The 24,918-nt window shown below is 38.0% G+C and overlaps 3 protein-coding genes across 6 annotated transcripts; 1 reads left to right on the top strand and 2 right to left on the bottom strand.

Moving 5' to 3' along the window:
* Window positions 1-288: 288 nt before the first annotated feature.
* Window positions 289-11,203, bottom strand: tbc1d31 (TBC1 domain family, member 31). Of its 2 annotated transcripts, none has more exons than XM_079444799.1 (22): window positions 10,870-11,203; window positions 10,641-10,787; window positions 7,719-7,834; window positions 7,457-7,635; window positions 7,212-7,363; window positions 6,773-6,932; window positions 6,476-6,676; window positions 5,917-6,084; window positions 5,681-5,760; window positions 5,417-5,563; window positions 5,166-5,299; window positions 4,922-5,055; window positions 4,629-4,808; window positions 3,691-3,923; window positions 3,441-3,593; window positions 3,203-3,338; window positions 2,449-2,541; window positions 2,022-2,162; window positions 1,675-1,869; window positions 1,177-1,330; window positions 914-1,024; window positions 289-808 (listed from the first exon to the last, which is right to left on the bottom strand). In XM_079444799.1, exons 1-22 carry the CDS (start codon window positions 10,941-10,943, stop codon window positions 663-665), a joined length of 3,234 nt encoding a protein of 1,077 aa, XP_079300925.1. In that variant the 5' UTR covers window positions 10,944-11,203; the 3' UTR covers window positions 289-662. The 2 variants fall into 2 exon arrangements, with proteins under 2 accessions (XP_079300925.1, XP_079300926.1); XM_079444800.1 differs by having other exon boundaries at window positions 383-808; window positions 6,485-6,676; window positions 10,870-11,061.
* A 922-nt stretch (window positions 11,204-12,125) lies between these two features.
* Window positions 12,126-17,149, bottom strand: LOC306887246 (uncharacterized protein). 2 transcript variants are annotated; one of them, XM_079444852.1, is made up of 6 exons: window positions 15,996-16,051; window positions 15,601-15,681; window positions 14,699-14,962; window positions 14,520-14,570; window positions 13,851-13,985; window positions 12,126-13,015 (listed from the first exon to the last, which is right to left on the bottom strand). In XM_079444852.1, exons 2-6 carry the CDS (start codon window positions 15,626-15,628, stop codon window positions 12,825-12,827), a joined length of 669 nt encoding a protein of 222 aa, XP_079300978.1. In that variant the 5' UTR covers window positions 15,629-15,681; window positions 15,996-16,051; the 3' UTR covers window positions 12,126-12,824. The 2 variants fall into 2 exon arrangements, with proteins under 2 accessions (XP_079300978.1, XP_079300977.1); XM_079444851.1 differs by lacking the exons at window positions 15,601-15,681; window positions 15,996-16,051 and adding an exon at window positions 16,908-17,149.
* On the top strand, window positions 16,095-24,913 carry prelid3a (PRELI domain containing 3A). 2 transcript variants are annotated; one of them, XR_013785669.1, is made up of 10 exons: window positions 16,125-16,280; window positions 17,117-17,285; window positions 17,857-17,946; window positions 18,084-18,154; window positions 18,330-18,432; window positions 18,861-18,936; window positions 19,151-19,260; window positions 21,316-21,351; window positions 21,643-22,858; window positions 23,394-24,913. XR_013785669.1 is itself a non-coding variant. In XM_079444857.1 (7 exons), the coding sequence occupies exons 1-6, from the start codon at window positions 16,249-16,251 to the stop codon at window positions 18,930-18,932; spliced, it is 537 nt and encodes a 178-aa protein (XP_079300983.1). In that variant the 5' UTR covers window positions 16,095-16,248; the 3' UTR covers window positions 18,933-18,936; window positions 19,151-21,280. The 2 variants fall into 2 exon arrangements, 1 of the variants encoding a protein (XP_079300983.1); XM_079444857.1 differs by lacking the exons at window positions 21,316-21,351; window positions 21,643-22,858; window positions 23,394-24,913 and having other exon boundaries at window positions 16,095-16,280; window positions 19,151-21,280.
* Window positions 24,914-24,918: the final 5 nt, after the last annotated feature.

The following is a 24,918-nucleotide window of genomic DNA, read 5'->3' as shown; positions in this document are numbered from 1 at the left end:
CATTACAGGAATACATTCAAATTGTAATTAAATGGAATATTTAAATTAAATATAAGTGTATATATAAATACAAACACATACAGTATATATTTGGAAAATATTTACATGTATATTCTTATATTTTGTCATACATATTTAATAAATAAAAAAAATTCTTAAATATATACAAATATGTTTGTATTTAGGCTATATATATATATATATATATATATATATATATATATATATATATATATATATATATATATATATATATATATACATACATAAATATACAGTTTACACATTATGTAAACAAAAACTTTTATTTTGGATGTGATTAATCACGATTAATCGTTTGACAGCACTAATTTAAATGCAATGAAAAGTAAATAAATAGTTAAATTATATTTCATATTTTTATTAACATTTATTGACATTTTTAATTTTTAAATACAAAAACATGAAAGACTATACAAAAAAAATACAAACAATAAAATACATTTACAAAATATTAAAACTATCTATAATAAATCTAAATCAATGAATAAAGTCCAGATTAGCATGACTGTAAAGCAAACACAAACGAAGCATGCTTCTCATATGATCTAAAACGATTTTCTTTCAGATCCTCTTTAAGGTGTGCCTGGTTCCGCTCACACTGGTTGGCGGTGCCTGTGTTGTCAGTGAGAGTGTACAGAGCTGGTTGAGTGTGAGATGAAGTCAGTCGCTCTAGCTCTGGTAGCTAATTTCGTCCTCAGTTCTCTGATTTCCTGCATCAACTCCCTTTCTTTAGAGTCAAGCTCCCCTCGGCCACGATCTAAAGAAACTACAAAGCAGCAGTGCACATGGAAGAGATCTTATCGCATGTTGCTTCATTAAATCATGTTTGGTCATGACAGTAAAACTCAGTGTTTACACTAATAATACTCACAGCCAGTAGAATCGTCTGACTGATTGATCAAGGAAATGTTGGTGGTCTCACACTGGGTCTTGTGCAGCAGGCCTCTCGACGAGCAGGGTGATCTGAGTCTCTTTTGATGATCTACAAACACACAAATAACTTGATTACCTCTTGTTAACATGTAAAGTTTAATAGACTTTTTTAACTGATTGTATCCTCACAAGGAAGTAATTTTAAAACTGTTCAATCAAATCCTTTATTATATGTTGTGAGAAGTGTTTGTCTTAACTCACATAATGAATCCTCTAGACTCTTTTGGAGCTTGCCATGATGTTTCTCAGTCTCTTCTGTTTCCTGAGAGATAAGTGACCTCCGCTGGGCGTTAACAGTGGCGGCCACCCGTCTTTCCTCCTCCAGATTAGCTTGCTTAGCTACTACATCATCCCACTGAGACCAAAACAATGTCATTAGTCTTTTGCATGCTATGCTGAAAGGTAACTATATTTTTTATGAATTTTGTCTACCTGATACAGCAAACAAAACACTAATGGTGCAGTCACATTTCCCTTTGTCACTGGGAATTTTCCCACGCAGATTTCATTACAGGTTTAAGTTGGTCACATGGCTTCACCACGATGACCAACAGAAAGCTGCTTGGTTTGAAAGTGACTTCTGTTTCAGCTGTGCTACATACATCACTACCGTACTGATGATATGCAATGGACTTTTTTGCCCGCAAAATTTTACTGCAATTTCGCTAACGCGATCACGCTTTTAACGTGAATTCTCACCTGCTTTCCATCCACTTCCAGCATTAGCTGGACTACTTCTTCCTCTTTAGCACATGTTTGTTTGCTGAGGTTCACAAGCTGCTCTCTTTGCTTCTCCTGCCTCTCCTTTGCTTTTTCCAGGCGCTTGATCACCTCGGCTTGCCAATCAGCATCCACTTCCTTCTGTCCCACCTCTGCCAGAGACTCTTCCAGCATCTGAAAGAGTTTCAACTTTCAAAATTAGTCTCGTTCAAACTTTACTCAACTGCAAGTCTTTTAAGCAAAAATAAAGGAAATACAGAAAGGAAACAGGAGCAGGGTGGAGTAAGATGTCTGACAAAGATAATCATATGCACTCTGAGACATACCTTCTTGTTTGTCTGACTAATATCTGCATTTGCTTGAATGAAGTTTTGAAATGTAGAATCTTCGATCTCAGCCCTGAGTCTCATCGTATCCACTTCTGCTCTCACTGTTTGACTCACTCGCTCTTGCTCTTTAGCCAGTTGCTAGAAGCCAAAACATAATAATTAGATTTGATCTCAGGAGTGACCGCTCCTGCTCCTGGAGGCCCATCTTACAGGAAAAAAAAACAAAAACACTAACCCTAATTAAACACACCTAAACCAGCTAATCAAGGTCTTCAGGATTACATGACACTTCCTGTTAGGTGTGTTGGGGCAGGTTGGAGCTAAACTCTGCATGAAGATAGCCATCCAAGAGAAGGATTGGACACTCCTAGTGCATCAACGTTGCAGACATTTGCAAAGAAATAAAGTTTTTATAGGGGCCAACCTGTTCAAACAGTTGTCTCTGGGCATCCAGTTCCATCTGTCTTACTTCTATATCTTGAACAGCGGCTGCCGTCTCCTGATCTCGCAGCGCCATCTGAGTACAACAAAAATGTAAAGAACTTGCAAAAATAACTTTACACAACTTCTACCTGCCTTTCTAATATTTAAAACCTTTCTAAATACATTTACTATTTGTGAAACATACTACCATTGAAAAGTCTGGGGTCAGTAAGTTTTTTCTTTGTTTGTTTTGAAAGAAAATTATAATTATATTCAGCAAGGATGCATTAAATTGATGGTCTTTTATAATGTTACAAAATACTTTTTTTTTTCCCCAATTTGTTTTTAATTTTAATTCAATTCTGAAAAGTGCAGTACAGTTTTCATAAAAATACTAAACTGTACAACTGTTTTCAGCATAATAATAAATGTTTCATGAGCACCAAATCAGCATATTAGAATCATTTCTGAAGGATCATGTGACACGGAAGACTGGAGTAATGATGCTGAAAATTCTGCTTTGCCAACACAGGAATAAACCATTTTTAAGTACATTAAAATACAAAACAGTTATTTTAAATTGCAATAATATTTCACAATACTAATTTTTTTATTTTGTTGATTACATAAATGCAGCCTTGATGAACATAAGAGACTTCTTAAAAAAAAATTATTAAAAAATCTTACCAAACCTCAAACTTTTGAACCAAAAAGAAATATGATTAAATTACAAAAGCAACAACACATGAGTGTACCTTTCTCTGGATCTCATCATCAAGTCTCTTGAGCTGGATTCTGCGCTGGTCTTGCTGGTGCTCAAGAAAACGCCTTCTAGAAGAATCAATCAGATTGAGCTCCTTCACCTTCAGCTCGCGCTTCATAGCAGCCAATCTGAGCAGAGAAGGTTATGTCAGGTGAACTGTGAGCATCTGTGGAACTGCAACATTAAAATAGGACACTAGCAAGAAGTCTGGCAGATGGATGGAGACCCACCTGGCTCTCTGTTGAGCAAGTTTACTCTCCTCTTCCTGTAGGATCCTTCTACGTTGCTCTTCTCCTTGCAATAGCAACTCCTGCTGTTTGTACCAGGCCTCAAACTCAGCCTGCTGTCTGACCGCTTCCGCATGCAGCTTCTGAACCTCTTGTCTTTACAGACAAACACAAGAAACCTTTTTTGTAAAATGTGCAGAAAGTATGAAATATTCAATTCATATTCATATTACAAATGAATAAATGTTTGCACCTCTCCCTTAGATATTCCACTTCTTGTTGCCGGATCCTCTCACGTTCTTGGGATTGGTACTCCACTATGAAGGTAGGGTATTTGTTGAATATGGGGTACTGCCCCTGTGTCAAAGGTTCAAAGTCACTCAGCGCAGAGCTGGGATGGATGTCCGCAGGGGTGCTGTCCATCAACCGATAGGCTTCCTTCAGCATAGCACTAATGTCCAAACTATTCCGATGATGGAAAAAGTACTTCATTGGAGAAGAAAAAAAAAAATAATAATAAAACAAATATACATAACCATTCAAAAGGTTGGGGGTCTGTAAGATTTATTGAAGTTTTTCAAATAATTATTTTATGCAGAGCAAGGTTGCATTTATTTGATTAAAAAATAGCACAAAATCAGTAATACTGCACATTATTATTACAAATTTAAATAACCATTTTCTATTTGAATATATTTTGAATTGTAATTAATTCCTGTAATGGCAAAGCTGAAATTTCAGAAGCCTTTACTCCAGTCTTCATACTCACACAATCCTTCAGAAATAATTCTAATATGTTGATTTACTGCTCAAAAAATATTTATTATTATCCATGTTTCAAAACACTTTAATATTTTTGTGACAATATTTTTTGAGGATTCTTTTATGAAGAGAAAATTCAAAAGAATGGCATTTATTTGAAAAATATTGATACAAAAAAATCTAAGTCTTTACGGTCACTTTTGATCAATTTAATGTGCCCTTGCTGAATAAAAGTTACATAAAAAAAAAAAAAAAAAAAAAGTTTACAGACACCATATGTGTATATGATAATTATGCTTTATTATATTATTATTTATATAAAAACAAATGAAACCCCTAAATGATAAATTGATAAGCCACATTTGTCCTTCATAAAATTAGTTCAAATGGCCAGTGAGCAAAAAAACCTAAATATGTCTGAAGTTATACCTCAAAGTCCTTCTTGTCAGTACAAAGCAGCAGTGGTGCTCTGCAGCAGCTGACATATGCCACCACAGCCATTAGAAGAAAGGAGGGATGATTTGAGAAAACATTGTCAAACAGTTTCAACCACTCTTCTCTCATCAGAACCTCAGAAAACAGGGTCTCCAGAAGAGGCCACGCATACAGCTGAAGAGGAGAAGCATAGTGCGTAGGGCATTCGCTTTATCTTTGGCTTCAAGATTAAATTCTTTGAAAGTCAAAGTCTATGTCATATAAACATTTATGTTCAAGTCTTTTACCTGTGAGGTAACGCCACAGACAACAAAATGCTGAAGCAACTCTTTATCATGATGAGCCAGCACGTTCTCAGCCAGATTCAGCACATTAAGTGGAGGGTTGGGAAAGTACTCAAACCAGTGCTGGCACCAGTTCACTGTAAAAGAGCAATTCAAGTCTTTCAGCTATGGACCGAATCGTTGAATCACTGCCAAAGAGACCAGTGGTACATCACCCAACACCACACTACTATCCTGCACTACGTACCAATGACGGTGGCCACTACTTCAAAGCAGATCAGTGGATTGTTCTCGAACAGCTTGACAAATGGGAAGGCCAGCAGAGGGAGATAATCGGTCTCTCCGAAGACGGCAGCCCAGTGAGCAAGAGCAGACAGCACTCTGCCAGGTTGGAAATTAAAAGACATACTTAAATGTAATTTAAGATACTGACATTAACAATATGGTGGGGAAATCTATATGTATACAGTTAAGTCAACTGATTGATGCTGTGTCCACCTCTGCAGGCCTCTCTGTAGTTTGTGGCTTTTGATGGGGTAGCATTCCTGAAGGCACATGTATGCTGAATGCAGGCCTTTGTCAGTCAGACTACTGAAAGCTGCATGATTCTCCGGTAGATGCAACAGGGAACGCCAAATGAACATCCTGCCGGAAAACAAACACACACACACACACACACAAATAAAGCAGAGACACAGACTACAGCTTCACATTAAATCAACAAAACATCATCGCTTCTGCATGACACATTTATTACGTTACCTGTATTTGGCTGGGTATTCTCCAAATGCTCTTAGTAATGCTTGTAGCCTTTTCTTGTTAAGGCCATTAGGCAAATCATTCTACACAAAACAGATTAATTAGATATGATTTTGATTGGGTCATAAGTTAAATAAGGGGGTTTTAAATAAAAGAGAATGAGACAAGGTGTCAAAGGCACCCAACCCACGAATAAATAAATTCAAATTATATTAAATAAAATTAAATATAAACAGAACCTCTTTGTCATCCAGTGTGGAAACAGCAGATGGTAAAATTTTGGATTGCATTCTGCGTCCTGATGTTTTCACAGGTCGCTGACCTGCCCCAGTATAAACCTTCATTTTCAAACCTGATCCTTCACTGCTTTTGCCTTTAGTGACCTGTTTCAACAAAGGCTGGGGAGGCTACACAAACAAAACAGTAAAAATATATATATATATAAAACACATACGTTATACAGACATTTATTCAAAAGTGTGTGGTTGGTGAGTGTTTATAATGTTTTTAAAATAGGTTTCTGATGCTCATCAAGGTTGTATTTATTTGACCACAATATTACTGTTTTTACTGTATTATACTTAAATATGTTTTAAAATGTAATTCATTGCTGTGATAGCAAAGCTGTGTCACCATTACTCCTTTCTTCAGTGTCACATGTTTTTTTTTTTTTTATAAATAATTCTAATGTGCTGATTTGGTGCTCAAGAAATACGAGACATTTTTTCAGGATTCTTTGAATAATAAAGTTCAAAAGAAAGGCACTTATTTAAAATAGAACAATAAATAAAAATTTACCTTACTGACTTCTGGTGTAAGGCTTCGTACATCATAGATTCTGAGAGCACCACTGTCCATCACAGCAACAATATGGTGGCCTTTAGGACAAATGGCTGCCAACGTGATGGCATCCTCCTGGGACCCTATTTCAAAGATCTGCTTGCATGACTGAATGTTGATAAAGCGCATGACGCCATCTTGGCTCAAAACACCTAGAATCTGAGAAGAGTATAATACAGTATTAGTCATTTCCACAATAAACATATAAACTGGATAATAATACGTTTTTTAGGTTAGCAGACTACTGATCAGCACCTGGTTGGATCCGCCATCAAAACTATCTGGGAGGAAATCCACAAATCTTACTGATTTGACTTTTGGAGGCATTTGTATTACTCTCAAGAGCTGTTGACTGTCCAGACACCACAAATGGACCAAGTTGGAGCGTCCAGCCGCAGCAAGTGTTTTCGCATCTCTACAAAGAAACAAAATGATTACCAACAACACACCAGTCGGTGCGTCGCAAATTTACGGTCTAAGGCTGATGATACACGGGGCAACTTTTTGAGCAATTCTGCCAGGCAACTTTTTTGAGTAATGTTGCTTAGGCACTTTTCCATTGAGAATGGGTAACAAATTTCTATCTGGATAATTTAAATTGGTCGTGGGCCCTGTCTCTCACCTGGTTGCCCTTTGATGGCAACATTGCCCAAAGTTGCCCCGTGTATCATCAGCATAAGTGTTATAATCTTACTGTGTAACAGCAAATGTCCTGTAGTGTATTCTAGGCCCATCCTGTGGAACAGGCAGCTGATACTTGCAAAAAAGCGTGTCACTCTCCCAAGCAAAAATGGAGTCATCACTAAAGCAGCTGAGAATGGTGTTGCTGTGTGGAAGAAAGAACACCTACCAAAAAAAAAAAAAAAAAACAGGAATGAGGGACTGACGCAGAGCTGTTACTATAATATGATGCTTATGTACAGATAAGTGACGTCTAACCTTTTGTATTCCAACAGATTGACGAACATTAAGCTTCCTCTTTCTCTGAAAGGTATCAAGGTTCCAGAACTGAGCGGTGTCTGAGGAAGTGCTGATGGCGTAGCTGCCTGAACTGTGGACGGACAGGGAAGAAATGGCACCTTCGTGACCCCGCATCCAGCTCACTAGCTGTCTGGTGTCTGGAAACAGTAGTTTACACTTCTTAGAAGAAGAGTTAAACATTTGCAAGCCTTTATGAGAAACCTCTAATAACGTGTCTTACCTTTGTCAAAGCATTTAATGGAATAATCAGCCAGAGCAACCAGGAACTCTGTGGTTCTTCTCAAGTTGAACGCTAAAGCAGTACATGCTTGGCCTGTTTTCTGGACCAGCTTGAATCTGTCGAAGGAGACATACGAGAATATGTGATAAAGACTGCGGTCAGGCCAGCCTGCACTTTGAAAAATACGGTCATTCTAGCCGCCACGTTATTTTGTGGTGTGAGCATATACTAGGCGTTGCGGTAAAAGCTTGTAAAAACTCAGATCAGATTTCTACCGAACAATTTCAATTCAGATTGACAGTCCACTACCCCAGGGTGTCACTCAACCAGTTTCAAGATGATCTGATGTTGCATTACAAAATTAAGGACTGCCAAATCTCACATTCTACCTGTTCTGCCTGTGATTTTGGTGTGTATGTGTTTGTTGTTTGTAGTTATGTGTTTTGGTGTGAAATATGTGATTTAAGAAGAATGTTGTATGTTTGTGTGGCTGAGATTGTTGTATAATAATGAAAATCAAAATATTTGAATAAGAGAATGAGGACTCCCATCTTTCGCAGAGGTTTGTGTTTTATTTTTCCCACTATAACAGCGGGCGGTTGCTTGGGCGCTTGTACGGGCCCTATATTCGCAACAAACACATCTCCCTCCGCACCCGGTGCTGAGCGGGGTAATAAGAGGCTCCAGAGAGGCTGTTTGGGGGGTGGTCCGGCCGTGGTAGGACTTGGCCCTCCTCTTCCTGTTCTGCAGATCAGGAAGACGCCTGAGGCGCTGGGTCAACGCTATCCTAGGTCGAGGGCCCTGGCGCTTAGGAAAGGGGTGGCGTCTGGCTGAACGGAATCTCCCTCGCGTCTGCTGCGTCTTGGCAGTTTGAGCAGCGGGGGCGGCAGGCTTCGCTGGCTGCTGAGTCGGCATAGGCTTAGGGTGACTGGAAGCAGCTACTGAGCTGGAGCACTTGGGCAGGAAGTGTCGCATGGCCTGGGACGACTTCTGTGCCTCAGTGAAACATTCAGCAAACCCTTCGACCTCCGGTCCAAAGAGGCCCGCTGGGAGAAATCGGGGGATCGAGGAAGGGAACTTTGTCTGCGTCCTTGATCTCCGCCATGCTCAAGCACCACTAGGCTGGCCATGGATGGCCTCCCGATCGCCTGGGCGGTGGTCTTGGTGGCGCGCAGTGCCAGGTCTGTAGCACTTCTCAGCTCCTTGAGTCGCAGGATCAGGCTCAGACTCGTCCATGGAAGAGAGGAGATTAGCCTGAAAGACCTGTAGGACCGCCATAGAGTGGAGCGCCAAAGCCGCCTGTCCAGCCGAGCGTAGGAGTGTCCAGAGAGCGCTGCAGTGGTCCTGCACGGCTTAGACGGGTGGGTGGCCTTTGCCTTCCAGCCGATAGCAGAGGGCGGGCAGAGATGCGCTGCCACTTATTCGCACTTAACGAATAGTTTTATTTTCAGATCGCTTGCGCTAGAAGAGGGACGATGGTCAGGCTGAGAAAAGAGGATGGGAGAAACCTCTTTGTGTGGCGAGAGTGAGGCACGCGGGGTCTGAGCCGACGTGAGCTCGCTCAACCGTGCGCTGAGATCCTCTGCCCCGCTGTTTTTTCCTCACAGGTCCTTGCAAAGAAGAAAACGGGAGAGCGCAAGGGGCAGTGTTGCTCTCTGAAAAGAAAGCTATCCGCGAGCGCAGAGAGGTGAGACTGATGTTCTCACAGTGAGAACAATCAGATCCAGCAAACGCGGCATCTGCATGGGATTTCCCCTAACAGGACACGCACTCACTGTGGCCGTCATCAGTAACAGCGCGGTATTTGCAACAACGCCGTTTGCTCTTTTAGAAAAGACTATACAAAATCACAGGCAGAACAGGTAGAATGTGAGATTTTGGCTTTTATTTTGTAATGCAACATCAGATCGTCTTGAAACTGGTTGAGTGACACCCTGGGGTAGTGGACTATTAATCTGAATTGAAATTGTTTTGTGGAAACAGGGAGTTTCCTTTTTAGAGCTACCTAAAATCAAAGGCAAAACTGGTTATATATGAGATTTTGGAGGGCATTAATTTTGTAATGCAACATCAGATCGTCTTGAAACTGGTTGAGTGTCACCCTGGGGTAGTGGACTGTCAATCTGAATTGAAATTGTTCTGTGGAAACAGGGAGTTTCCTTTTTAAAGCTATCCAAAATCACAGGCAGAACAGGTAGAATGTGAGATTTTGGCTTTTATTATGTAATACAACATCAGATCGTCTTGAAACTGGTTGAGTGACACCCTGGGGTAGTGGACTATTAATCTGAATTGAAATGGTCTGTGGAAACAGGAAGTTTCCTTTTTAGAGCTACCTAAAATCAAAGACAAAACTGGTCATATATCAGTTATGATATAGTTACGAAAATCAGACAGTCCTGACATTGGGCAAATTACACTTTGGAGTGGTGTACTGTTGATCAAAAGTGAAACTTTTTTGTGGAAACAGGGAGTTTTCTTTTTATAACAATGTGAATTTACAGATAAATATGGTTATATGAAAGTTCATGAAAGGCTTTTATTTTGTTATTTCTCATCAGTTATTTTCATATTATTTGGAAATTCTACATTTAATATTACTCAACATTTGAAGGTATTTTCGTTTTATCAGACCGTTTTTAAACATTTGTATTATTTAAAATGCATTTATTTATTAGTTCAATCGTTCATTTATTTATTCATCATTACAGAGAAACTGGCTTAATAAATTAATGCCAGAGATCGCTTTTCCTTTGATCTGAGTTTTTACAAGCTATTACCGCAACGCCTAGTATATGCGCGCACCACAAAATAACGTGGCGGCTAGAATGACCGTGTTTTTCTAAGTGGCCTGACCGCAGTAGATACAGCAACAGAAATGAACACGTGTGAAAAGATAAAAGGTGGAAATATAGTATATACCTGTTTCTACTAATGTCAAACACATAAATATTGCCATGATGATCACCAGCAAGAAACGACTCTCCCGTGATGTCAAAAGCCACTTGCAGGAATCGAACCGTCTTGGTTTGACGAGCAGACGCGTTTCGGGTCACAGTGGCCAAGACGCTGGTAACGTAACACATAAATGCAAAATTCAATCCCTTCTCACTGCATAAAACCGTCATAAAGCTGGTTATATCAAACTTACCCATATTTTGACGATACTGACTTTCTGTGCCATATTTTTCCATCTTCTCTGGACCCAATATCTGTAACCTGCATTTTTAGCAACCACTTACACTCGCCAACTACTCCAGCAAACAGCCTCCCGCCTCACACGAGCATCGCAGCGGGAAATTCAACAACTGCAAACGATTTTCATAAATTCATTAATGAGTGTCTGTTATGTTATAAACCTTAATCTCATGACGAGATTCACTGTATTAGTACCAAGAAACATTTACGCTACTGCTAGTGTTTGTTAAATAAAGAACGAGGCAGCAAGATGCAAGTTTCAGTTAGAGGAAGTGACGTATGTAAACACTTGTTGGCATTATGGGTATTGGAGTAATTGTCAGGAAATGTCACGTGACCTTATGTGATAAAATAAAAGTAGGTAGGTAAATATATAAATATATATATAAACAATTTACATTTGTAAGAAACTGAGTGGATGTGTGAATTGGCAAAAAATTATGATTTAATAGTTTGTATTATAAGTCCCCCTATATTCTTTAATTTGTAAAGGTAATTTAAAATACAGAAAATCTATAAAAATACACGTCTAAATGAACGTACTCTGCTACAAATTAAATATCATAAAAATTACATTTATTTAGAGTGCAAACCTCCTTTAATTTTGGACAAGGCTTTCAATGTCTGCGATTTCTTTCCACTGCTATGAATTAAATAAATATTTTAATAAGATATTAATTAAGCCTTTATTTAACCATAAAAGAACCTCACTGAGATTAAAAATATCTTTTACAGGAGTGTCCTGGCCAAGATAGTTGGCCCAGCTACACAAATACACATAATAAACAACACTACATCACAACAATAAACTATCAATAAAAGTACAGCATTAGAAGCATATGCAAATAATTGAATCATTTTCTATTGTGCACATAAGTGTTTTAAAATTACTGAACGACACCAACTGATTTAGCCGCAGTTTCATTTGAAGAGTTCCCATCTGAAGGTGCAGCATATTCAAAAGCAGTTTTACCTAAATTAGTATAGCCAAAGGTACATCAAGACTATAATAAGACTGGGAACATAATGAATAGTTACCAACTACTGTTTGATAAATCAAACAACAGAGATAAGGTGGCAAAAAAACCTCAAAATTGCTTTATAAATCAATAACTACCAATGCAAATTGGTACTTATTTAGAGTAAAGAACTTTAATTTTGTAATATTTTAGTCTTGGCAGCTACACCAGCTGAGAGAGCACAGTAATTGGTTTCATTTCAAATTTCACATTTATTTCAAAATATTACTCCAGAATCACAAATGTGTCAGCTACATTCCTTCTTCAGTATACAAACATGTCTGTACAGTACCTTACAGGTCATATCACCTAGCAACATTGTTAAAATTATTAGACGTTCCAAAAAAAAAAAAAAAGGAATAAAGGAATACACTATCACTGCTATCACAGAATATCTATTGAAACATCAGGAGTATCTATCACAATTAATACCAATAGATATTAAGTTAAGTTATACAAATATTACTGAAAAACATAAGACTGTAAACAATACTTATGTATCATTACAGAAAGCTTAAGCTTATAAAAGACTTGCAATGATTGCAACGTCAGTCAACATATTTGCTTTCATACATTTCTGTTGAACAAATAAATACCGATGTACCCATTAAAACATGAGAAACAGTCAGTAGCAGTCATGTTCAGTAACAATCAAGTCAGTATCAACTATCATTGTCACCTCAAGGCACACAGGTTTAGAAAAATCCACGATAAAGGACAATGTTTCAGTGCGTTTGGCAGCACCTGCTGAGGATCTGAGCACTGGTCAGTTTAAAGCATATATTATGCTTTCAGTGTCCAATTATAGGTCAGGCCCGGTAAGGCGAGTTGACAATCCGCAGCTCTCCAAAACTGTGAGTCTGCCCTCCTGCCCACTTTTTCACATCTATTAACCAATCACTTCTGGCTCAATCTCCGTATCCCCCTCAACCTCCAAGTTCTCAGTGACTGCCATACTGTTATGGTCACCTATAATAACACACTCTATGTTGGATCTCTCCATTTGAATGCTGTTGCCACTCATTGTGTCCTGTGCTGGGATCAGTTGATCACTGCTCTGAATATCCGGCATTTCATTCACTGTTTAAAAAAATAAATACAATAATAAATAAAAAAAATTATAATAATACATGAAAAAATATGTTTTTTTTTATTATTATTCATATATACAATCATTCTTATAATACTCGGTTTAGGGTCTCTGCAGGTTTTATAAAGGTAATTGAAGAAAATAACAATGCTTAAAACAGCAAAATCAAATATCTGTCAACAGGGAATAAAAATCTAATTTATTTTATCTGAATTTAAATGAGCCCATTGCCAGATATTTGTTCTTGTGTTCATCAACATCCACTTCATTTTGATCAATTTCTCAGAAAACAAAACTGTTTTATGTCATTTTGCTTCTCAAGTAAATGTATCTTGATATAAGTACTTAGATATTTGTATTGGAAAACAAGAAAATTACTGAGGAAGTAATTGTATTTATTATTTATTTATTTGTTTTTAAGACTTTTGAGACTTTCTGCTCCAATTCAAGATCTATTCTCTGGCCTTTATTTTTGGAAGGGGTGAATTAAGACTTTTTAACAAATTTTTAAAACCTGCAGAAAACCTGCTATTGTCTAAAATTACACTGTTAGCTTAATTCACATGAGAAAGAGTAAACTAATTTAATAAAAAAAACATATTAAATAGTTAAATAGTATTAAATAGTTATATAGGTTATGGTTCCATTTTATATACATGTATAAAATACAATAAACTGTCCATGCATACATACATACACACACACACACACACACACACACACACACATATATATATATATATATATATATATATCAAAGGATATATATAATATCTATAACCCTAGAAGAATTTGATCTATATTTCCTGCTGCACAGACACTTACCATAGCTTGCATCATTCTGAGCGAGCAAAGAATGCTGGTCACAGGTAATGCATTGGCGATTGTTGTTCCCAATAATACAGTTGGTTAGGGAAGAGTTTTGTATGTTTATAATACAAGGTGTAAATTGAAATTTTTCTGAAAAGAGAAGACAAAAAAACAAAAGACATCAATATGAGCAAAGACACAACACATTGCATCAAAGGGATGTGGGACAGCAAAACAAGGCTCTTAGTCATGCATACTTTTGAGAAGTAAAGTATGCGGTTTTTTCATAGCAATACCTGTAATACTAAGTGGGTGAGGTAATCTTTCAAACAAGAATGAGACAACAACAGGAAGTAAGGTGGTATATTAACCACTGAACAGGAATTGCAGAATAATTTCTCTACTGACCCTGTTGAAAAAACCAACATATATACTGGTTAGGTATATTTTGAAGCATGGTTGGCAGCAGGTTTGAGCTGGTCCTAAGCAACTAGCTCCTGCTCAGGACCAGCTTAAACCGGCTCATGACCAGCTTAAACCAGCAGCCATGCTTCAAAACATACCAGCATATGCTGGCTTTTCAACAGGGGAGACTCCTGATACTTCCAAAAACAACAGAGCAAAAAAGAAATAGTCTATGACAAGATACATCACCATTTAGGCAAAATATGCAAAAATATCTACCTGAGAGAGGAATTTGCTCTACATGTTGATGGTCCTCTTCATTAAATTGTGCTGAATGATAAAAAAATGCATGAAAGAAAAGAAGAAACAGAAAGAAACAGAAAAATAAGTAATGAATAAAAATAATGAATAAAATGCTATTTTTAAAAAAAGCATTAATTTTTGATAGATTGTCCAACCTGGGAATCCTGTAACATTCTCATACAACACCGGGTCACAAACTCCAAGGCATGTGAGGAACGAACTGCATGCACTTTGACCTTTTTTAATGACAATCTGCATCAGCCTAGAGGCTTTCTGCATGTCCGTAGGTTGGGATGTGATAACCTGTGCTTCATATGCCGTGATTGTGCGGGATCGGGACAAACAGCTGGACATCCTTTGAACCAAATACCCAGTCATACACTTACTTAGGGAGCCCAAATAGCGCTGTAATCGTTTATCTATTTGGGAAAAGAACAAGAGAGAGCTGTTTACAACATCATCTTCAAAGGGGACAGAATGTAATACATACAAAAAATGCATTAACAGCTGTACTGATAAAGTGGGACAAACAAGTGTAATACGCAGTTGCCTTGATCTTAAAGTATTACATAAAGTGGGACAGATACTTTCAGAAACAGTTCTTAAAAGAAAGTTGCTGCGTTTTTGTAGTAGGCCTATTTAAATTGCAGAAAACATATTTGATAAAAAAAAAATTAAAAGCCATTTTATCTAACAGTCATTATTTGTGCTCAAAAATCTAGAATTATCAATCTAAATAAATTGAAATTATATATTGCTCTTAAGAATTTACATTTAGGAGGGTAGTGACATTAAAAATCACTAAATGTTTTAAAGTACAACGTTTTAATCCGTGCTCCATTGCGAATATACTGTACCAATAACTATTTTGCATCGTTCACCCTGTATTTACCCCTATATTACCCTATTGAAAGCAACATATACAGTTGATTGACAGCTATACTGATTTTTCTGCGTTTCCTTGTTGTCACATTCTTTAGGCAACTACTTTCCCAAAACAAACTAACTAAACACAACATATGTGTAACGAGATGTGGGCTATAAGTTAGAAACTTACCAGACGATATAACAACCGCGCTGTCCATCTATTACTAGTAATAACAAATAACACCAAGGTAAAGTATAGTTCTGATGGCATCTGAAAACGAAACACTAAGTTACTTCCATTGATATACGTAGGAGTAAATGCGCATGCGCGTTAAGAGTGTACTTTCCCGAGGAGAATTCCCCCATGTGTATTATGTCATTCTGGTTATCCGCAGCTTTTAATGTCATGCGAACAACAACAGCAAAAGTTTTAAGTCTTAAATATGTGTTTAATCTTCAATAAACGCAATTTAGCGGCACTAATACACTTACATGCATGTCTTTATCAATCACCTAAACAGAAAAAGAGTAAATAATCTAGTTTATTGTGCTTCTAATATTGCCGAGCGTTTAAATGAACAACACCTTATTTATCAACCATAAATCCACTTTTGCACGTTTGTAGCGCAGCATTGATGTACATCAAGTTGTCTACAAGCGTCAGTGGCACAAAGCTTGATTTCTATTGGTAGTTGCTGTTCTAACAGGGAGGTTGCATTGCACTTGATTAGATGAGGAGCATCTCGAAGCCGGTATGATGGGAGCAGAGCGTGAAAATATGAATGTATGAGATCTACAGTCCACCGTCGTTTGGAGGCACATTCAAATTGTTGCAAAAATGAAGATTTGGAGCACTGAGCACATATTCAGGTAGACAAAGCAGCGTTCAGCACGAAAGCAGCGCTCGCGAGCACAGATTCCAGCATCCTCTGTCATGACCCGATTCCCTTTGGTAGTGCTAGTATCCGGAAACAGCGTAGCTCGCGACATTTTTAGCTTTAAAACAATTGATTATTGCACATTACACAAATCTAAGCGTTAGTTGCGAATATGTATTAATTTGGGCCTAGCCGGTTGCTTGTCTGTGAACGTTACAGTTATGCGCAATGTCCTTTCACGACTCACTGTTACTAACAAACTCACAAATGTAGTTACATATTATTTAGGTTTTTTTTACGGAAACTTAGTGACACTGATTTTTCCCTGCCTGTCAGGAAATTTCAAAAGTTAACTAAAATATGGACTATTTGCATATTGATATACAAGCTATAAGCTGATGGTGTTTCAACCTGGCTGGTCAGTTGACTGTTTTAGCAGGGATTTGTTTGGTTACCCAGCTAAACCAGCCGACGAGACCACCTCAAATGAGCTAAGACCACCTTAAACCAACTAAAACCACCAAACCAACTCGATTCATGATGCAACATGATTCATCAGACCAGTATATTTCAAAGTTTTTTTATTTTTTTAAATGGAAATTAATTATTTCAAACTAACCTTTATTTAAGGTCCCAGCCTCTCTTGTTATGGACGTGATGTTTGTTGTTGATAATGATGAACTGCACTGGCAAAACATTTCTTCCTCCTCGCATTTAAGCTAAATTTCCCTTGAATGTGTTTTTCTTATGAGGTCAGTGTCAGTATAGTGATGTTCCTCATAAACCGCTGAAATCTATTGTCCTGTGTTTTTGATTGTATTCACATAGCTACCCTTGGGAGACTGTGATCAAGGCGGCTATGAGGAAGTATCCTAATCCAATGAACCCTAGTGTTGTTGGAGTTGACGTTCTTGACAGGAACTTGGACACACATGGACGTCTACACAGTCATCGGCTCCTCAGCACGGAGTGGGGGCTTCCAGCGGTTGTCAGAGCGGTTAGAAGATATGCTTCACACTGCTAAATAATTTGTCTTATTTACATTACAGCTTTTACATCTGACATATCATGTACATTTTACCTCTAAAGCACATAATTAACAGTCCAATTAACAATCTGAAGTGATATTTAATAGTTTTAGCATTATGAAAGTGTATATAACACTCTAACAGTAAGTAACAGTGGTTTGCAATGTTTTGGACTCCAAGGCCATCGTTTGTCCACAACAATATTCAAAGGTCCCAATGTTTTTCAGTTGTTCATGGATTACTGAATAAAGATTAAGGATAAGGATTTTTAAACAATATTTTTAACTGATAATTTTTGCCTGATAAATATTTTAGAGCTTAGCATAACTAGAAATCAAACTTTTAATATAAGTGTACCTTATATATCCAGGTTTTTCAAGAAAAACTATTGTTGAGGTTGTGAATTAAAACAAGAAATATGTTTGATTTTCAGGTGTTTTGGCTTATTTGAAATAATTTTACATCATATTGAGGTTCTCTTGGAAGGCCTCCTGATTGAGAACAACTGGTTTATAAGGATCTTTAAAAAAATTTCCTTAGATTTTAGGGACAAATCGGACCATCACATATGTAAAAGAACATTCCATTGTGGACCCAGAAGAGAAAAAAATGGAGCTTTGCTCAACAAACGTGAGTGTTTGTTTAACATTTGACAGCTATGCATTATAGAAAGCTATTCTAATCAGATTATTTTCTTAATAGAAAGTGGTTTTATGAATTCACATCTTAATTTTACTCTATACTAAAAAAATCATTTTCTCCTTCAGATAACCCTAACTAATTTAATATCAGTTGATGAAAGGCTTGTCTACAGGCCTCATCCAGAAAACCCAGAGATGTAAGTAAATCCATTTGTAAGGGTGTTTTACGTAATTGTCATCTAATTGTAATATCTTTATGAATATCTATGCACATACAAGCAAGCCATGCAAACAGAAAGCAATAATATGTTAAATCAAATATCAAACTGGTAACACCAGTTTCTGAAAATGATGTTTGCTTTATTTTTCCAGAACTGTATTAACCCAAGAGGCGATCATCACGGTGAAGGGGGTCAGTCTGAGCAGCTACCTCGAGGGACTGATGGCTCTAACCATGTCAGCCAATGCAAGAAAGGTAAATCATTTTGTATAATGTAATGAAAAATATTAATTTGACCAAATATCCCTGGAATATCCCACTCAACATTGTCACCATGTCACCACCATGTGTTTATTACAAGTCCTTGATGAAAGTTTGCTATTCTCTGAATAAATGGGAACTTAGTAGTTCCTGTTTTCCTGCTGACACAATTAGAGAAGAACCAAAAATAAGCAATTTCAAAGCACTGATAATGTGGTTATGTCCCTATCTAGGAAACCCTGTTGTTTTTGTGGATGTTTTTTATTATTATTTTAGTTTAGTTTAGTTTAGTTTCATTGTTTTAGTCTCTTAGCAATTATAAAAAAAACACTTTTATATTATTTAATTTAAATATACCATAGATGAACCATTATACAAGCCTCTAAATAAATTATGAAGCTCTAAAGTTTTTTTTGTCATAGGGATGGGATGCCATTGAATGGATCATTCAAAACTCTGAAAGGGAAAATATCCCTTTGTGTGACTTGTGTTGAACAGGTAATGTTTCATCTAGCACCTGTTTTTGGGTGGTGCAAAACAGAAATGACATGTTGTGAGTTTTGTCATATGCATTATTACAATAGGTTATTAAATAATATTTAAATGTTTGCAAAATAAATATTTTATATTTTATTCTTTATATAAATATACATATATACCCACACACAAGGCCACATTACATTTTATAAATATGTTTAATTTGTGCTTTCAGAGCCTATAATGAGGACCACATGATCAGCAGCAGCAGCACCAGCTCTGAGACCACATCTGGCCTGCGTGACTTTGCCCCGTCTCTCTTTGTGTTGACGTTTGTACTCAAAGGTAGTCAAATTAGTGCTCATTTATGCACCGTTGGATTTAAAACCTCATAAAATTGCACTATTACAGACAAAACTGTATAGAGTTTTGAATGTCGCTACAAAATATGTATGCACTGCACTGACTACCTCTTATTTTAGTGTTCATTTAATGCCATAACAGGGATCCCAGTATCGATTGGATGTTAATTTGGAATTCAGCACCTTAAAGTTCAGAATATCTAGAAATTTAATTAAATTTTTGTTGTGTTAATTAAAATCATGTTTATGGCGAGACACTGCAGGTGAATAGGGTAAAAAAATGAACTAATAGTTATCACCTTACTTACCTAATTGATTGATTACATTGATAATTGCAAACATTTTTTGTATTACAAGCTTTCTAAAATGTTAGGTTTAAATGTGCAAATGAGGCATTATTTAATGAAATATGTGCTAATTTGCATACATTTCTAGAACAAAAATCTAAACACTGGATGAAGTTGGTTTCAAAATTCTTATTTCATTTTATTGACATATTAGAGTCAAAAGTTTTTACAGAGGGAATTTGGGGTATCTCATTTTCTCACTCCATAATTCAGAAAATACTTAGAACAGACAGAAAACATTTTCCAAATTTTGGGGGGAATAAAATGTATATAATCAAGCAAATTATATATGAACAAATCCCTCTGTAAAAACATTGAGGATATAGACAGGAATAAAGATGTAAAGTTTGGTGTGTGTAAGTGCTACTGAAGTGGAGATATATGGCTCAATGTAGGAGAGAAAACTCATTTTGAGAAAACGGCCTTTAAAAATATGTATTGTAATTGAAATCTACTGACACAAATAGATAAAGTGCTATGAAAGAAACACTTAGCAGTGTCTTTTGGATGTTTTCTTTCCACTAGTTTGCATGGATAGTCATAAAGTCTAACTAAAACGTGTAGGATAGATATTATCAAAAATCATTTTGTAGTGTTTACTTTAAAAGAAAGTTCTATATTTCAAAGTTTATGTTGCTTTTTAACACATTGTAAACATATTGTCAACCCATTTGTAAAGGCTTTTAGTTTATTTTGAATTATATGAATGAATGCTTATTTATGGTTATGTAAAAAAATAACATTTTATTATTTTATTCTTATAATATTATTGTGGTTCGGTACGAAAAGCATGTTTGCTTTATTTTTTGCTAAATTATAAATTGTCTGTTTTCTTTAACAGTTCAGTGTATGGACTTTAACAAAACTTATGTAACTTACATTTGTAAACTGTTTGATATTTAAAAACATTTCTTGTCAAAGTATATAAACAAATAGTTGTTAAGGTCTTATGGAGCCCCCTATTGGCGAGACAGTTTAAAAAGAAATACTATTTTTTTTTAAAATATTGAATTCAGCTCGAAAAGCTGAAATGGACAGACCGTGAACATCTTGTGTGAATTAGTTTTTGTTTCTTTTTCTGTTTGTCCCAGCATCTTTTTTTTTTTTTTTGTACTACTTGACTTAAAGACTGCCTTGTTATTGCATATTTGTAACCTTTTTAATTGTTTACCTATTTTTATTGTTTCAATGAAGTATAATGGTATGGTCATCAGTGTCACAGCTAATTAAACAATTATTACACTAGCCATAGAACTACAGGCCTTAGGAAAAACTAAATAACCTACTTGACATTGCGTAAAGCTCCTCCACTGGAAAAAGAATGATGTAACACCACCCAAGCTGAAGTAAACAAACTTAAACTTGGTTTGTACTGTTATTGAGTCGTTTAGCAGTGCCAGATGAATTTCAGAATTATATATTTCAGAATGTAATATTTTCAACTTTGATATTGTTGAAGAGACTGAAATGTCTTTATAACGTATTAACTGACAGTCAGGCTCGAGCCTTTTTCACAGTCCTGATGATGGCTCCATTTCTCATTTAACTGTGAAATTTTATTGCAATTTTTTGTTTGGTCTGGGGGCAAATAAGTCATGCATAATATATGCTAATAAAGTATCTTAAATGCCATGGTATTAAATGTTCTTTTAATTCATTCACAAACCCTGTTTTTTTCTCCTATGGGAAAGCCGATTAGTCACCAGAAGAGACGGACGACAGCTCGCGTAAGTGTTTTGAATAACTTGGTCGCAGTTCTGTTGTTTAAATTATTTACTTGCTACTAGGAAGGAATAGTTATTTTCCTACCTATTTCTACTCTGCATTTTCGTTGGTTTTTCTGTTTGATTGCACTTACTGCTAATTTGCGCCTCAGCTTAGAACGAGCCTGTGTGATTGTGCAAAGTGTTAGTTTCGTCTTGAGCTATTAGCAGTCCTACCTTATTGGCTGGGCTGATCAGAAGCCGGCCACAGCTGTTTCCACTCTAGTTTCTTAGACTGTATTTATTTGATGTCAGCGGAAGCATTCAGCCTCCTCGTGTGAAGACCAACGAGTGTAAAGACAGATGACTTTTTCCTGCGCGACTTTGACCGAGCAACGACACCGAGCACACACTTAAGTATCGTTTTTATCTTCCCTCACACTTTCCTATCCTCTATCCTTCCACGTCTATCATGTGTTTCCAAACCATTCCGGTTCTCTCTCAACCTCGCTCTAAAAACACACGCAGAAGGTTACGTAACCCTGCTAACCTGCGCACTATCTCTACATCTTCCATTGCACCTCTTTCTTTCTCTGTAGGTCTTTGGAATTGCCAGTCAGCTGTCAACAAAGCCGACTTAATTTCTGCATTTTCCTTACATTCCACACTCAGCATCCTGGGCTTGACTGAGACCTGGATTCGTCCAGAAGACACGGCAACCCCAGCTGCTCTCTCTCACAATTTCTCTTTCTCTCACACCCCTAGGCAAGTTGGCTGGGGTGAGGGCACTGGTTTGCTCATTTCTAACAATTGGAAATACTCTACCCACTCTCCCCTAGGCAATCTCAACTCATTTGAATCTCATGCCGTTACTGTAACAGCTCCTATAAGACTCCAGATTGGGGTAATCTATCCTCCCCCGGGCCAAATACCACCAACCTTCCTAGATGAGCTGGACGGACTGCTGTCCTCTTTCATGGAGGATGGCACTCCACTCTTAGTCTTCGGCGATTTCAACATTCACCTAGACAGGCCTTATGCTACAGACTTCCAGTCACTCCTAGCTTCATTTGATCTCAAACGCCTCACCACTACTAGCACGTACAAATCAGGTAACCAACTCGACTTAATTTACACACGCAATTGTTCTACAGATAACATTCTGGTACAACCACTACATACCATTTCTTCATTACATTTACTTTACATTTTGCTACCCAGGTGCCACCATCTCCCTTACCGGTTACATTCAGACGCAACCTACGCTCCCTTTCCCCCTCCCTTCTTTCCTCTGTAGTATCCTCCTCTCTTCCCTCGCCTACCCATTTCTCTTCTCTGGATGTAAATGCAGCCACTGACACTTTATGCTCTACCTTAACCTCTTGTCTAGACGACATCTGTCCTCTCTCCTCTAGGCCAGCACGGGCTGCTCCTTCTAACCCCTGGTTATCCGATGTTCTTCGTGAGAATCGGACCAAACTCAGAGCGGCAGAGAGAAAATGGCGCAAATCAAACAATCCGTCGGACCTGAGTAGGTATCAGTCTTTGCTTTCATCTTTCTCTACTGAAGTCCACACTGCCAAATCCTCACATTTCCACAACAAGATCACCAGCGCTCCAGACATGCGTAATCTCTTCAGAACATTTAATTCTCTCCTCTGTCCCCCTCCTCCACCTCCCACCACTTTGATAACCGCTGATGACTTTGCCTCTCTTTTCACTGACAAAACTAGAACAATCAGTAACCAGTTCTCAACTCCACAGGACCTCCAATCAACCACATCCACTGCTCTAACTCCCATTTTCTCCTTCTGTCCCCTCACCGAGGCAGAAGTATCCAAACTTCTCTCCAGCCATCCTCTCGACCCAATCCCCTCACACCTTCTCCAAACAATCTCTCCCACACTCTTACCGGCACTCACACACATTATCAACACACACTCTCCTCACAGGCATCTTCCCCACAGCATTCAAGCAGGCTCAGGTAACCCCACTGATCAAAAAACCTACATTAAACACTTCTCTTTTAGAAAACTACAGACCTGTCTCTCTCCTTCCATTCGTAGGGAAAACACTCGAACGAGTTGTCTTCAACCAGCTCTCACGGTTTCTTTCACAGTACAACAAACTGGATGCTAAACAGTCAGGTTTCAGGAGTGGCCATTCAACAGAGACTGCGCTACTCTCAGTCACTGAAGCCCTGCGAATTGCAAAGGCTGATTCCAAATCGTCAGTCCTCATTCTGCTGGATCTTTCTGCTGCTTTTGACACTGTCAATCATCAGATTCTCCTGTCTACCCTCTCATCACTGGGCATCACTGGGATTCCACTTCGCTGGTTTGAATCCTATCTCACCGGTAGATCCTTCAGGGTGGCCTGGGGAGGGGAGGTATCCAAACCACATCAACTGGTCACTGGAGTTCCTCAGGGATCGGTTCTTGGACCCCTCCTCTTCTCCACATACACTACATCACTGGGTCCCATCATACATGCACATGGCTTCTCCTATCACTGATACGCCGATGACACACAGCTCTATCTCTCTTTTCAACCAGATGAACCAACGGTAGCTGCACGGATCTCAGGCTGCCTGGCGGACATCTCGGCATGGATGAAAGAACATCACCTACAGCTCAACCTGGCAAAGACGGAACTTCTGGTCTTCCCTGCCACTCCGACTCTACAGCATGACTTCACGATTCAGTTAGGCTCATCAATGATTACCCCATCAACTTCGGTCAGAAATCTTGGTGTAATCTTTGAGGACCAGCTGACCTTCAAAGAGCACATTGCAAAGACCGCTCGATCCTGCAGGTTTGCTCTACACAACATCAGAAAGATCAGGCCCTTTCTGACAGAGCATGCTGCGCAACTTCTTGTCCAGGCCCTTGTTGTTTCTAGACTGGACTACTGCAATGCTCTTCTGGCTGGTCTGCCATCAAAAACAATCAAACCTCTACAAATGATTCAGAATGCAGCGGCACGACTGATCTTCAACGAGCCCAAAAGAGCGCATGTTACACCTCTCTTCATCTCCTCGCACTGGCTACCAGTGGCAGCTCGCATCAAGTTCAAGACACTGATGCTTGCGTACAGAACTACCACAGGCTCAGCACCCTCCTACTTCCACTCAGAAGTCTGAGATCTGCTAGTGAGCGACGCCTTGTGGTACCATCACAGAGAGGCTCAAAATCACTCTCCAGAACATTCTCGTTCACCATTCCTGGCTGGTGGAATAATCTTCCCACCCCTATCCGGAACGCCGGATCCCTGGCAATCTTCAAGCCACAACTGAAAACTCATCTCTTTCGGCAGTACTTGACTTCATCCTAAACTCAAAAAAAAAAAAACTCTTTCGCTCCATCTTTCTCTCCGCTTACTAGTTTGTACTTATTTGAACAATGAGTGAGACTTGGTGTTACGAGCACTTCCTCTGTCTGATTGCCTCTTCAAGATTAATCGCTTTTTGTATTCCCCAATTGTAAGTCGCTTTGGATAAAAGCGTCTGCCAAATGACTAAATGTAAATGTCTATGTGGAGAGTGAGGAATTAATTCAAAGAAACTAAATAAAATTATTTTAATGCTAGTTT

Source organism: Barbus barbus (assembly GCF_936440315.1).
Source record: "Barbus barbus genome assembly, chromosome: 21".
Lineage (NCBI taxonomy): Eukaryota > Metazoa > Chordata > Actinopteri > Cypriniformes > Cyprinidae > Barbus > Barbus barbus.
This window is presented reverse-complemented; position numbering and strand designations above follow the sequence as displayed.

What these genes read in the sequence shown, in the direction of transcription:
- tbc1d31 (XM_079444799.1), bottom strand. Translation starts at nt 10,943, where the DNA reads ATGCAGGTTACAGATATTGGGTCCAGAGAAGATGGAAAAATATGGCAC. An exon ending in TTGATGGCGGATCCAACCAG is followed by an intron (nt 6,677 to 6,772) that starts GTGCTGATCAGT and finishes TACTCTTCTCAG; the next exon opens with ATTCTAGGTGTTTTGAGCCA. An exon ending in ATGATGAGATCCAGAGAAAG is followed by an intron (nt 2,542 to 3,202) that starts GTACACTCATGT and finishes TGTTGTACTCAG; the next exon opens with ATGGCGCTGCGAGATCAGGA.
- LOC306887246 (XM_079444851.1), bottom strand. Translation starts at nt 16,986, where the DNA reads ATGTTTTGCCAGTGCAGTTCATCATTATCAACAACAAACATCACGTCC. An exon ending in AGAGCAAATTCCTCTCTCAG is followed by an intron (nt 13,986 to 14,519) that starts GTAGATATTTTT and finishes TTCTCTTTTCAG; the next exon opens with AAAAATTTCAATTTACACCT. An exon ending in TCAGAATGATGCAAGCTATG is followed by an intron (nt 13,016 to 13,850) that starts GTAAGTGTCTGT and finishes TTTTTTAAACAG; the next exon opens with TGAATGAAATGCCGGATATT.
- prelid3a (XM_079444857.1), top strand. Translation starts at nt 16,249, where the DNA reads ATGAAGATTTGGAGCACTGAGCACATATTCAG. An exon ending in TTCCAGCGGTTGTCAGAGCG is followed by an intron (nt 17,286 to 17,856) that starts GTTAGAAGATAT and finishes AAATTTCCTTAG; the next exon opens with ATTTTAGGGACAAATCGGAC. An exon ending in TGGAGCTTTGCTCAACAAAC is followed by an intron (nt 17,947 to 18,083) that starts GTGAGTGTTTGT and finishes TTTCTCCTTCAG; the next exon opens with ATAACCCTAACTAATTTAAT.